Raw genomic sequence first — 13,863 nt, 5'->3', positions numbered from 1 at the left:
ACATAAAATGGTGAGGTAACCAGAAATAATTGTATCAGTTTGAATAAATTGCATACAGCCTTTCTCTAATTTATAGAAATTGCATACAGCCTTTCTCTAATTTATAGAGAAGTTGATGTATTTGCGAGCTTAAGACATTCTTATGAATAATTTGTATTATTTAATTTAGTAATTAATTCTCAACTGTAATATGGCATGATACTTTTCTTTTACGTATGCTCTTTAATTTTGAGGATCTGACCGAGGCTTCTTGGTGCAATGTTGCTTAAATTTTATGGTTTTGTAAAAGAAAAAGCATTTTTTTTCTTGGTTGATAATTTGATATACAATATAATAATGTTGTACGACGAAAAATATTATGTGAGAATTACAGAGCGTGGAGATGAGATAGTAGAATACATTCCTGGAGTCAGCACCACATGCGTTGTAGATCTACCCGCAGCTTTTTTTGCAGACGATCAAAAAGTCCTCGACAAGGTCCTTGGAGCAGTTTCTCAAGCAGTAGAGAAAGCACACTATCTTTTGTTCACTTCAGTCTACGAGCTTGACCCGCAAGCCTTTGAAGCCGTCAAAGCCAAGTTTGCTTTCCCTATCTACCCTATTGGCCCATCCATACCTCACTTTTAGCTTTCAAAAAGTCTTCCCACTAATCAAAACGACATCGGTTATATCTGCAGTGGCTAGATTCTCAAGCCAAAAAGTCAGTTTTGTACGTCTCCATGGGAAGTTTCCTCTCAGTTTCGAAATCCCAAATGGATGAAATTATTGCTGGGGTGAAAAGTATTGGTGTTCGGGTTTTTTGGGTGGCTCGTGGAGGGTTGGCTTGTGGAGATGCTTGTGAGTTCAGAGATTGTGTTGGTGATCTGGGTTTGGTGGTGCTTTTGGTGCGACCAATTGAGGGTTTTGTGTCATAATTCGATTGGCGGGTTTTGGTCACATTGTGGTTGGAATTCAACCTTGGAAGCTGTTTATGCTGGTCTTCCAATTCTTACTTTCGCTATATTTTGGGATCAAATTCCCAACGGTAAGCAGATTGTGGAAGATTGGAGGATTGGATATCGGGTAAAGAAGGAGGGGGTCGAACTTGTTGTGAGTTGCGAGGAAATTGCAGAACTTGTGAAGAAGTTTATGGATGTGGAAAGCGAGGAGGGGAAAGATTTGAGGGAAAGAGCTAAACAACAAGAGGTTTGCCGAGGTGCAATTGCTAATGGTGGCTCATCTGATAGAAACCTTGATACTTTTATTAAGGATATTTCAAAAGGACATATGCCAGATGAATGTGGTAGCTCTTAGACATGATTACTTGCATTTCGAGACAATTGTTATATTCAACTTATAACGAGAGGTATCAATATGAGGAGACAATTGTTATATTCAACTTATAACTAGAGGTATCAATATGAGTGAGGAGTTTATTTTCTTTTTGCAGTTTGGTTGTGTTATATGTGCTTAAAAATCTCTTGGGTAAATGTCTATTGATAGTCGAATTTGCTTCAGATCATCTCACCACTAAAGGATTTTGCCATTATTATGTTTGTCATTGGTCATATTATTAAAGACTTCAAAAGGAGAATCACTTTTACACGCTTTTTTAATGCTCACGGAGGCAATGAGGGTATTTTTGTCTTTGAAGGAGTTTCATAAGCAGCTTCCCAATCTATTTGCATATATATTGAGCTTTAATGAAAAGAGTATTGTCTAAGTTTATTTTAACAAAAAATCATCCTATAATTTTATTTAATGAAAAAGATTTAAATTTTAAGGAAAATAACAAAAGTTTAATATAATAATAAAATAGAAAAAATACTGAAGCGCACGTCCATCACACACATTATTTCTGAAACTGAACGGTACTACATTATTTCTGAAACTGAACAATATTTCTAAAAATTAGACACTTATTATTTCAGAAACTAAACATGAATACTACACTAATTTCTAAAGCTGAACAAGGATACTATTTCTGAAATTGAATACAAGTTGGCATGCTCCGATTATTTCTTAAACTAAACATGGTATCTCTCTAGAAAATTTAACGACCATTCTTCTCTCTCCTCTTGCATTTTCTTGGCCCTTTCTCACCTTCTAACCACATTTTCTTCTTCTCATTTTCTTCAATTCTCATCAAATTTTCTCTAAATCCCTTCAATTTCATAGCTTTTTACACCAATTACTTAATTTTCTTCCATTAAATGCACATCTACTGTTTACTTTTCTCTTCCTCCTATAATCTCACCTTCTCCATCTGCAAAATCGAAAAATAACACAAATCAAATCAATAAAATTGAATACAAAAATATCCATCAAAAGTCCTCCTGGTTGGGTTGTGGTACTGTTTTTAATGAAGAAAACACCAAGTCCTCACAACTTGCAAACAAATCAAAGAAAGCAAATGACCAATTTCCAATATGAAGATGCCAACAAGAACAAGTGGAAGAAGTCTTCTTGGCCTGAAGTTCCTTGCTCGCACCTTTAATTTGGTTCTTTTTTTTGCTTTCTATTTTTCTCTCTTTTCCTTATTATCAAATAAAATTATTACAAGATTTTTAGTTAAAATTCAAAATTTTAAAGTTTTTTTTTATTAGTTTTTCTTATTATATACTAGTATATGGCTACACACAAAATGTGTGTGTGAATTTTTTATTTATTTATTTTTTTAAAGTGGAAGGAGAGAGAAAGAGAGTGAGAGATGAGGGAGAGCTTTAATTTTTATTTATTTTTTATTATTTTTTAATTTTTTAATTTTTTATTAAAGATATGTTAGAATTATATGTAAGTGAGGTTTTGAAAAGAAAAAAAAAAGCAAAATTTTGGTTATGTGAAATTACATTTCTACCCATATTTCTTATTCAATTTTAATTAGAAGGTTAAATTGATAATTTTATAGAATTTTGGTTGATAACGAGGGTTCTATTAATATTAGTTTAGATTATATATAAGAAGGGATAGCAATAGCTTCAAAGCTTCAATCTTCAATCTTCAGTCTTCAATATTCATTCTTCATACAAGGGAGAAATGGGCACATCGGAAGTTGAGACAATCACAGTCTGGGACGTGGTGGCTTTGCCTTATCGGGAAGAGGCCACACCATACCCAACATCATACCCTCCAAGCACGGTCGCGCGAAAGATTTTGCCACATTTTTGGAAGCTATGTGGACCAAGATGGAGGCTCCGATTGAGCAACTTTTGGATGGGCTCGAGCAGACGGTGACCGTCATAGCTGCTGATACCTTCCTTGTTTGGGCACCGAGGGTCGGAAATAGGAGGAATATTCCCGTGGCTGCGCTTTGGACTCAGTCGCCGATGATGTTCTCAATGTTGCATCACTTTGAGCTGTTGAAAGAAAATGACCACTTCCCTTTTGATGTCTCTGGTATGTGTACACTTACCGCGATCATTATTGGAGTATTTCCTAAGTTACTTTAGAGTATCTTATAATTCAAAATTTTTAATTATTAAAAATTTAATTAAATCTTTTGTTGATACTCTAATTGAGTAAAGTTGAGACATTGCTATAATTTCTTTTTTAAACTAACACTTGAGGGTATTTTTGTCCTTCCGTCTACTTACATATTATACATAAGATGTGTGGCAACGGCTTCATACCTTCAATCTTATCTTCAATCTTCATACAAGAGAGAAATGGGCACAATGAAGGTTGAGCCAATCACCGTCTGTCACCTAGTGGCTTTACCCTATCCAGGAAGAGGGCACATCAATCCCATGATGAACCTCTGCAAACAACTATCTTCAAAAAACCCTCAACTCCTCATCACCTTCGTCATCACCGAGGAGTGGCACGGGTTCATTGAATCAAACCCAAAACCCAACAACATCCGATTAGCCACCATACCCAACGTCATACCATCCGAGCACGATCGCGCAAAAAACTTTGCCGCGTTTGTGGAAGCTGTGGGGACCAAGCTGGAAGCTCCGGTTGAGCAGCTTCTGGATGGGCTCGAGCAACCGGTGACCACCATAGTTGCTGATACCTACCTTGTGTGGGCTGTGAGGGTCGGGAACAGGAGGAATATTCCGTTGGCTTCCCTTTGGACTCAGTCGCCGACGATGTTCTCAGTGTTGCATCACTTTGAGCTGTTCAAAGAAAATGGCCACTTCACTCTTGATGTCTCAGGTGCGTATCCACTTTACCACGATCATTATTGGAGTATTTTCTAGTATGCTTTAGCGTATCCTATCCTTCCAAATTTTCAACTATTAAATATTTAATCAAATATTTTTAATAAAAAAAAAAACATAAGAAGTAGAAGTGTATCAAAGCCTTGGGTAGTAATGAAAATTTGACTAATGTATTTTTCAAATTGGATTTCATATTCAAATGAATATCGTAATCATAAGAAAGTAGGTTTCTTTAGCTATGGGACTATCAAAAGAAAATTTTGGATAGGAGCTTATAGGATTTCCTTCTTTCAAAACCGGACGTGGAAGTTTTCTCTCATCTGACCCAAGTAATTACACCAACAAAGATATAGAGATGGGTTCCCACTTTAAAAGTCTATAATAACACAAATATTTTCTAAAGTTACTTTAGAGTATCTTATAATTCAAAATTTTTAATTATTAAATATTCTAATAAATTCTTTTTAATATAAAAATATAGAAACTAAAAATGAACTCTGGAATAACTAAATATTCCAGAGCGCCATAAATATGTTACCTAACTGATAAGTAGATGGTTGAATTTTTTTATTTCCAATTTCCAAACGGAAGATACAAAATTAAAATAATTGTAAATATTGCTGGTCTTATATTGTGCTCACCAAACATCCTGACTCTCATCTCAGTCTTGTAAATTGTCACACTCCAATTATTCTCAATCGGGCAATGCTAAGAAAAGTAATTTTGTAGACTAAATTTTATAAACTAAATAACATAAAAATTGATGATTAAATTATTACTTAAGTCTTCAGTAATGTGCTTGTTCTTTATTATTGATATATTATTTAGTTTGCAAATTTAATATACAAATTTTGTCTATATAGTGTTACCCATATTTTTCCTTCCAAGTTGGTTATTACTTGTAGCTTGCCACATGCCAAAAGGATAGAGCACGTGGCGTATTATTGGGATGTTAGAGACTTTTGAGATGAATTCGCTTTATTAACAATTTTACACTGAAAAAGACAAAGCTCAAAATTCACCAAGACTTACCGGTTAATATTACAGTTCAGAAGTATTTCTTTTCATTTGTAAATGAAAGGTTTTAGGTTCGATTATCATCAAAAGAAAATTTGAACCACATTATTGGTAGTCCATTGTGAGGCTAAGCTCGCCCCCCTCCCCTAGTCCATTGTGAGGCTAAGCTCACCCCCTCATCTCAGTGTAGATAACATCGTTTGTTCAACAAAAAACAAAGAAAAAAAAATTGACCATGACCTTATCAATTTAATATGCCTTGATCTTTAACTTATAAGTTGTGAATATGTTTGATCATGACTACGGGTAGGGTGCAATTCCTACCTCTTCCGAACCCGAAAGAAATGAATAATAATTCGCCACCAGTTGTCTTCCTTTTGAAAAAATACATTAGATTCTTCTTTAGCCGAAGACAATATATTATATTTGTTCGTATACTTAAGACACTTATGTCTAATAAGTGCACAACATAAAATTGGTAAGGTAACCAGAAATAATTGTATCAGTTTGAATAAATTGCTTAAAGCCTTTCTCTAATTTATAAGGAAGTTGATGCATTTGCGAGCTTCAGACATTCTTATGAACAATTTGTATTTGGTTAATTTAGCAATCCTTAACTGTAATATAGCATGATATCTTTTCTTATATGCATACCGAGGCTTCTTGGTGCAATGTTCTTAAATTTTATGATTTTATACAAGAAAAAGCATTTTTTCTTGGTTGATATACAATATAATAATGTTGTGCGACGTAAATTATTATGTTAAAATTACAGAGCGTGGAGATGAGATAGTAGAATACATTCCCGGAGTCAGCGCCACATGCATTGCAGATCTACCCGAAATCCTTTTTACAGACGGTCCAAAATTCGTCCGCAAGGCCCTTGAAGTATTTTCTCAAGCAGAGAAAGCACAATATCTTTTGTTCACTTCAGTCTACGAGCTTGATCCGCAAGTCTTCGAAGCCCTCAAAGCCGAGTTTGCTTTCCCTATCTACCCTATTGGCCCATCCATACCTCACTTTGAACTTTCAAAAACTCTTCCCATTAATGAAAACGACATCGATTATCTGCATTGGCTAGATTCTCAACCCAAAAAGTCAGTTTTGTACATCTCCATGGGAAGTTTCCTCTCGGTTTCGAAATCCCAAATGGATGAAATTGTTGCTGGGGTGAAAAGTAGTGGTGTTAGGGTTTTTTGGGTAGCTCGTGGAGATGCTTGTGAGTTGAGAGATTTTGTTGGTGATTTGGGTTTGGTGGTGCCTTGGTGTGACCAATTGAGGGTGTTGTGTCACGATTCAATTGGCGGGTTTTGGTCACATTGTGGTTGGAATTCAACTTTGGAAGCAGTTTATGCTGGTCTTCCAATTCTTACTTTCCCTATATTTTGGGATCAAATTCCAAACGGTAAGCAGATTGTGGAAGATTGGAGGATTGGATACCGGGTGAAGAAGAAGGCGGGGGTCGAACTTCTTGTGAGTAGCGAGGAAATTGGAGAAATTGTGAAGAAGTTTATGGATGTGGAAAGCGAGGGAGGGAAAGATTTGAGGGAAAGAGCTAAACAACTTCAAGAGGTTTGTCAAGGTGCAATTGCCAATGGTGGCTCATCTGATAGAAACCTTGATGCTTTTATTAAGGATATTTCACAAGGACATAATTGCCATTAAGCTGATGAATGTGGTAGCTCTTAGACATGATTGCTTGCGTTTCAATACAATTGTTATATTCAACTTAAATGTCTATTGATAGTCAAATTTGCTTCAGATCATCTCACCACTAAAGGATTTTGCCATTGTTATATCTGTCATTGGCCATATTATTAAAGACTTCAAAGAAGGAGAATCACTTTTACACGCTTTTGTAATGCTGACGAAGGCAATGAGGGTATTTTTGTCTTTCAAGGAGTTTCATAAGCAGCTCCCTAGTCTATTTGCATATATATAGGTATCGTCCAAGTTTATTTTAACAAAAAATCATCTTATAACTTTATTTAATGAAAATAACAAAAGTTCAATATAATAACAAAAGTAAAAAAAATTGTCGCGCTCACGTCCATCACACACACTATTTCTAAATCCGAACGGTATTACACTATTTTTGCTACTGTACAGTACTACATTATTTCTGAAATTAAACATTATTTTTGAAAATTAAACACTAATTATTTTAGTAACTGTTAAAGAAGATATCTCAGATTAGTATAGTAAGGGTTGGTTTGGTATTGCTGTGCTTTGAAAAAAAGCTGCTTCTGCTGTGCTGTGAGAATAAGCAGCTGTGAAATAAAGCAGCAGAGTGTTTGGTAAACTTTTTTGTAAAAATGCTTTTGAAAAAAAAAAAGCAGTATTATAGTGTTTGGTAAACTTTTATGTAAAACAGATGTAAAAAAAAAGCCAGTTTTTCAAAGCTGGGTTTTGCAGCTTCTTGTTTTTGGCTTTTTTTCATCCAAAACTGTGAAAAAAAGCTGAAGCTGAATGTTTACCAAACACAAAAACAGCTCCCAGCTTTTTTTGATACCAGCTTTTTTTAGAATCACCTCAATACCAAACCAGGTCTAAATCTTGTAAATCTGTAATTAGCCGTTACTTACCTGATAAGGTTTGACTTCCTTACTTTTAGGCATTAGTTTAGGATTAGGGTTGTGTCTTTCCTATATATATTGTAACCCTAGCTTTCGGTAATATATGAAAAACATTATGCAATATCACGTTTCTTTAGATGGTACCAGAGTGATCGATCTAGGAAAACCTCGACAGATATTTAAACCCTAGCAACCATAGCCATGGGTGATAAACCAGAACAGTCAACCTCCTCAGGCATGACTTTGTATCAGAAGTGGGAACACCCTAACCATCCACTTTATCTTCATCACTCGGATTAGTCTGGCGCCATTCTTGTACCGTAGCCACTCGTGGAAGACAACTATGGCACATGGGCGCAATCCATGACCATGGCCTTGATGGTTAAAAACAAGTTAGGGCTAGTTGATGGAACAATCACGAAGCCAACTGATGCGCAGGTTGAAGAATTACAGCAATGGAACCGGTGCAATAATCTGGTGAAAACATGGTTACTCGGCTCCATGTCAAAAGAAATCTCAGGAAGTGTCATACACTGCAAGGACGCGCGGCAGATGTGGCTTGACCTGTAAGAAAGGTTTTCTCATGTGAACATCGTTCAACTGTTTCACATAGAAAACGAAATCCATAATTGTGTGCAAAGCGACATGACGGTGAGTTCTTACTTCACAAAACTCAAAAGTCTTTGGGATGAACGTGATACCTTATGTTCAATCCCAACATGCCATTGTGAAGCAAGGAATGAGATAACATCATATGTTGAGACTCAGAAAACAATGAAATTCCTTATGGGCTTACGTGACTCATATGCTACGGTTCGTAGCAACACCCTCTTGCTGGATCCATTGCCAACTGTTAACAAAGCTTATGCACTTGTTCTTCGCCATGAGAAGCAAGTTGAAGTATCAAACGGAAAGGGCAGCATCGTGCAGCTTGAAGCTGCTATGTTTGCAGTGAGGGGCGCTGGTCGAGAACCCGAGACAGAAGATGGTAGTCAGCGATGCGCCAAATGCAACAAGACCAACCATAGCACCAAGAATTGTCGTGCTCATCTCAAGTGCACATTTTGCGGTTGGAAAGGACATATTTTTGACTCTTGCCGCAAAAGAAAAGCAGCGGCTGAGACTGAACAAAATCGGCCTTTCAAGGGCAACCAAGTCACGGCTCGTGACAAGAAGGACGCAATGCCCAACTTTCCTTTTTCTCCGGAGGACTGCAAGCAGATTCTTCAGCTTTTGAACAAAAGCAAATCCTCCTTTGCTAATCAAGTGGGTAACTCCTCGAATCATGAAAAACTCTCAGGTAAAGCATTTTCTTTCATGCGTAATAGAAAGCAAGTTATTTGGATTTTGGACAGTGGCGCCACCGACCACATCGTATGCAGTCCTGAGTTTCTCACGTCCTCAAAACGTGTTGAAAATCATAGTGTTGAATTACCAAATGGTTCCTTTGCTACCGTAACCCATGTCGGCCAAGTGGTTTTCTCTCCCAACTTTATCCTTGACAATGTTTTATGTGTACCATTGTTTAGGCTAAATCTCATATCTATTAGCAAGTTAGCCTACGATTCCCTTTACATCACCATTTTTCTCAAACAATCTTGTGTCATACAGGACCTACGTTCGGGGAAGATGATTGGGACGGGAATTGAATGGGAGGGACTCTACCATCTCGAACCACCAAGGAAGGGATCCTGCAACACCACCACCACCATGAGCTCTCCTTTTTGGCACCAACGCCTTGGGCACCTATCACCTAAAGTGTCCTCGTTACTTCCCTTTGTGCACAATAAGTCGTGTGATTCCAATAAATGTTTAATTTGCCCATTGGCTAAACAAACCAGATTGTCTTTTCCCTTGAGTTCTATATCTACTCGTTCATGTTTTGAATTAATACATATTGACATTTGGGGGGGTTATCAAGTTCCTTCCCTCTCAGGTGCCAAATATTTTCTTACCATTGTTGGTGATTACACACGGTGCACTGGGTTTATTTGATGAAACAAAAATCTGACACACAAGATCTTCTTGTTCAATTTATACATATGGTTGAGAATCAATTCAACACCACAGTTAAGGTGATTCGAAGTGATAACGGTCCCAAGTTCAAACTTGTCACATTTTACCAACTCAAAGGGATCCTGCAGCAAACCAGTTGTGTCAACACACCACAACAAAATGGTGTTGTTGAACGCAAACACCGACACCTGTTAAATGTTGCTCGAGCCCTCCTTTTTCAAGCCAACCTTCCTAAACATTTTTGGGGGGATGCCATTCTCACTTCGGCCTATCTTATAAACCGTACACCCACACCACTTCTCCAAGGGCAAACACCATACCACAAGTTGTTTCACAAGGCACCACATTACATGCATTTACGTGTCTTTGGCTGCTTATGTTTTGCATCAACCCATGCACAAAAACCCTCTAAATTTAATCCTCGTGCACGACGGTGTCTTTTTGTTGGGTACCCTTATGGTCAGAAGGGTTACCGCTTGTTTGATCTTACACTTAACAAGTTTTTTGTGTCACGGGATGTCATCTTTTTCGAAGACCATTTTCCCTACAAATTACCCCATCCTTCCGCTGCTCCCACTCCCAATCCTCCTCCACTTCCCATAGAACCCTACTCGCCATCCTTTGATCCATTCCCTATCATACCCATAGACCCTCCCATCGCATCCTCCCCTGACATCGCTCTCCCTGTTGAGCCTACTTCCCCTTCCTTACCTTCTCCACCACCATCCCCTCCGTCTTCCCCCCTGCTGCACCCCCGCCACCCCGGCGTGGCACACGTCCTACCAAACCCTCATCTTTCTTGCAGGATTTCCATGTTGAGACCTCTCTCCCATCCCGACTTGCTCCTTCCTCGAATATGGTTCAGGTATCAAGTACTGCTCACCCTCTGTCTCATTACCTCTCTTACAATCGCCTCTCTCTTATGCATAAACATTTTGTTACTAACGTCACCATCATCCGAGAACCTACCACTTTCCTATAGGCTGTCCAACATCCACAATGGCGTGATGCCATGCACCACGAACTTGCTGCACTTCAGGCCAACCATACTTGGTCCCTTGTTCCACTTCCTCCTCACAAAAAGCCGATTGGATGCAAATGGGTGTACAAGGTTAAGCTTAAACCTGATGGGACCATCGAGCGTTACAAAGCTCGGTTGGTTGCCAAGGGCTATAGCCAAGTCGAAGGGGTTGACTATCGTGAAACAGTTGCTCCAGTTGCCAAGTTAACCACTGTCCGTGTGCTCCTTAGTGTTGCTGCTGTGCGTCAATGGCATTTACATCAACTCAATGTCAACAACGCCTTCTTGCATGGCGATCTGGATGAGGAAGTGTACATGCACTTACCTCCTGGCTTTGGACGAAAGGGGGAGACTCGTGTCTGCAAGCTACACAAATCCTTATATGGTTTAAAACAAGCCTCAAGACAATGGTTCATTAAACTTTCCACTGCTCTCAAGGCTGCTAGATTTCATCAATCGTGTTCTGATTATTCATTGTTCGTCCGAAGTCAGCACGGTAACTTCATTGCTTTATTGGTATACGTTGATGATGTAATTTTAGCAGGAAATAATCTGCAAGAAATTGAAGCCACGAAGCAGTCCCTCTCACAACAATTCAAATTAAAGGATTTGGGACAACTTAAGTATTTCTTGGGGTTAGAGGTTGCAAGATCTACAAATGGCATCACCTTATGTCAACGCAAATATGCATTGGATATCTTAGATGATGCGGGATTTTTGGGTGCTAAACCTTCACGGTTTCTTGTAGAATCAAATGTTTCTCTTACACAGATGGAAGGAGAACTTCTTATTGATGCTTCATCATATAGAAGACTTGTGGGTAGGCTGATCTACCTAACCATAACCAGGCCGGACTTAGCTTATGTTGTGCACATGTTAAGCCAGTTTATGGACAAGCCTAGACAACCACACCTTGAGGCAGCACACAAAGTTCTCAGATACATCAAGGGTTCACCGGGACAAGGTATATTGCTGCCATCCAAGGGATCCTTGCAGTTAAGTGCATTCTGTGACGCTGATTGGGCCAGGTGCAAAGACACAAGAAGATCAATAACAGGTTATTATATTCAACTTGGTCAAGCACCGATATCCTGGAAAACAAAGAAGCAAACCACTGTCTCTCGTTCCAGTGCTGAAGCCGAGTACCGTTCCATGGCAGCCACATGTTGTGAGATCACATGGTTAAAGAACATTTTAAGAGATTTAAAGGTGAGTCATTCACAACCAGCCATGTTATTCTGTGATAACCAAGCAGCCATATACATTGCTTCAAACCCGGTATTTCATGAAAGGACAAAGCACATAGAGATTGATTGTCATTTGGTGAGAGAAAAGATTCAAGAAGGAATGATTCGTACAACATACATACGAACAAGTGATCAACCAGCAGACATCTTCACCAAACCGTTGAATTCTACACAGTTTGAAACATTGCTCAGCAAGTTGGGTGTTATTAACATACACTCCAACTTGAGGGGGAGTGTTAAAGAAGATATCTCGGATTAGTATGGTAAATCTTGTAAATCTGTAATTAGCCTTTACTTACCTGATAAGGTTTGACTTCCTTACTTTTAGGCATTAGTTTAGGATTAGGGTTGTGTCTTTCCTATATATATTGTAACCCTAGCTTTCGGTAATATATGAAAAACATTCTGCAATATCACGTTTCTTTAGAGTAACTAAACATGGGTACGACACTAATATCTAAAGTTGAACAAAGACACTATTTCTGAAACTGAATACAAGTTGGTGTGCCTTGATTATTTCTTAAACTGAATATGGTATCTCTCTAGGAAATTTAACGACCATTCTTCTCTCTCCTCTTCTTGCATTTTCTTGGCCCTTTCTCACCTTCTAACCACATTTTCTTCTTCTAATTTTCTTCAATTCTCATCAAATTTTCTCTAAATCTCTTCAATTTCATAGCTTTTTACACTAATTACTTAATTTTCTTCCATTAAATGCACATCTACTGTTTACTTTTCTCTTCCTCCTATAATCTCACCTTCTCCATCTGCAAAATCGAAAAATAACACAAATCAAATCAATACAATTGAATACAAAAATATCCATCAAAAGTCCTCCTGGTTGGTTTGTGGTACTGTTTTTAATGGAGAAAACACCAAGTCCTCACAACTTGCAAACAAATCAAAGAAAGCAAATGACCAATTTCCAATATGAAGATGCCAACAAGAACACAACTAAGCAGCAGCGTGCAAGAAGTCTTCTTGGCTTGAAGTTCCTTGCACGCACCTTTATTTTGGTTTTTTTTTTTTTTTTTTTTTTTTCTTTTTTTCTTCTCTCTTGTCCTTATTAACGGACAAGGATCCTCTCCGGATCCTCTTTGTGGGGATCCGAAGATAAATCAATCGTGTCCGTTTATCATACATCGTGCGATCAATTTTTATTAAATACTATTTATATTCAATTTTAAATTAAAATTTTAGAATGATTTCTAACCGCACGATGCACGATGAACATACATGATTGATTGATCATTCGGATCCCCACAAAGAGGATCCGGATAGAATCCTATTCCCTTGTTTTTAAATAAAATGGTTAATCTCAGTTTACTACCCTAAAGTTTCTTGGTTTTCAACATTTGGTACATGAAATTTTTTTCATCCCAGAGTGGTACATAAAGTTATAATTTTGGGACACTTTTATTCATCCGTTAAGGTTGCTATTAAGTTTGCCGTTAACTGATGACGTGGCATTCACGTGGACAATGACTGGGTGCCATGTGGATATTAAAAAATAAAATAATAAAAACTAAAAAAATTAAATTTTTTTTTATTTTTAAATTTGGGCGTTTGCACCCACCCTTCCCCCTCCCTCTTCGACTCCACCCACTCAATTTCTCTCTCTCTCTCTCTCTCCCCCTCCCATATCTCTCTCCATCAATGGCCTCCCTCTTCGACTCTACCGTCGTTGGAGGTAGCAGAGCCCGGAACACTACTCCCAGTAGAGGGCGAAGGCGGTACCGTCATTTTTATTTTTTATTTTTTGCTCCCAAAATTTTGTTTTTAGTTTTGTTTGAAAGAGGCAATGGCAATTCAAATAATTTTGTAGACAAAATTATGTAAACTAA

At 37.9% G+C, this 13,863-nt stretch overlaps 1 protein-coding gene and 1 pseudogene across 1 annotated transcript; both read left to right on the top strand.

Annotated features, from left to right (window-relative positions):
- Positions 1-321: 321 nt before the first annotated feature.
- Positions 322-1,496, top strand: LOC137743183 (UDP-glycosyltransferase 87A1 pseudogene; annotated as a pseudogene).
- A 2,107-nt stretch (positions 1,497-3,603) lies between these two features.
- LOC137742644 (UDP-glycosyltransferase 87A1) lies at positions 3,604-6,920 on the top strand. Its single transcript, XM_068482564.2, has 2 exons — positions 3,604-4,137; positions 5,935-6,920. Exons 1-2 carry the CDS (start codon positions 3,645-3,647, stop codon positions 6,822-6,824), a joined length of 1,383 nt encoding a protein of 460 aa, XP_068338665.2. The 5' UTR covers positions 3,604-3,644; the 3' UTR covers positions 6,825-6,920.
- The last annotated feature ends 6,943 nt before the right edge of the window (positions 6,921-13,863 follow it).

The sequence above is a fragment of the Pyrus communis genome, chromosome 11 (genome assembly GCF_041283825.1).
Source record: "Pyrus communis isolate YQ-2024b chromosome 11, ASM4128382v1, whole genome shotgun sequence".
NCBI classification, from domain to species: Eukaryota; Viridiplantae; Streptophyta; class Magnoliopsida; order Rosales; family Rosaceae; genus Pyrus; species Pyrus communis.
This window is presented reverse-complemented; position numbering and strand designations above follow the sequence as displayed.

What these genes read in the sequence shown, in the direction of transcription:
- LOC137742644 (XM_068482564.2), top strand. Translation starts at nt 3,645, where the DNA reads ATGGGCACAATGAAGGTTGAGCCAATCACCGTCTGTCACCTAGTGGCT. An exon ending in CTTCACTCTTGATGTCTCAG is followed by an intron (nt 4,138 to 5,934) that starts GTGCGTATCCAC and finishes TTAAAATTACAG; the next exon opens with AGCGTGGAGATGAGATAGTA.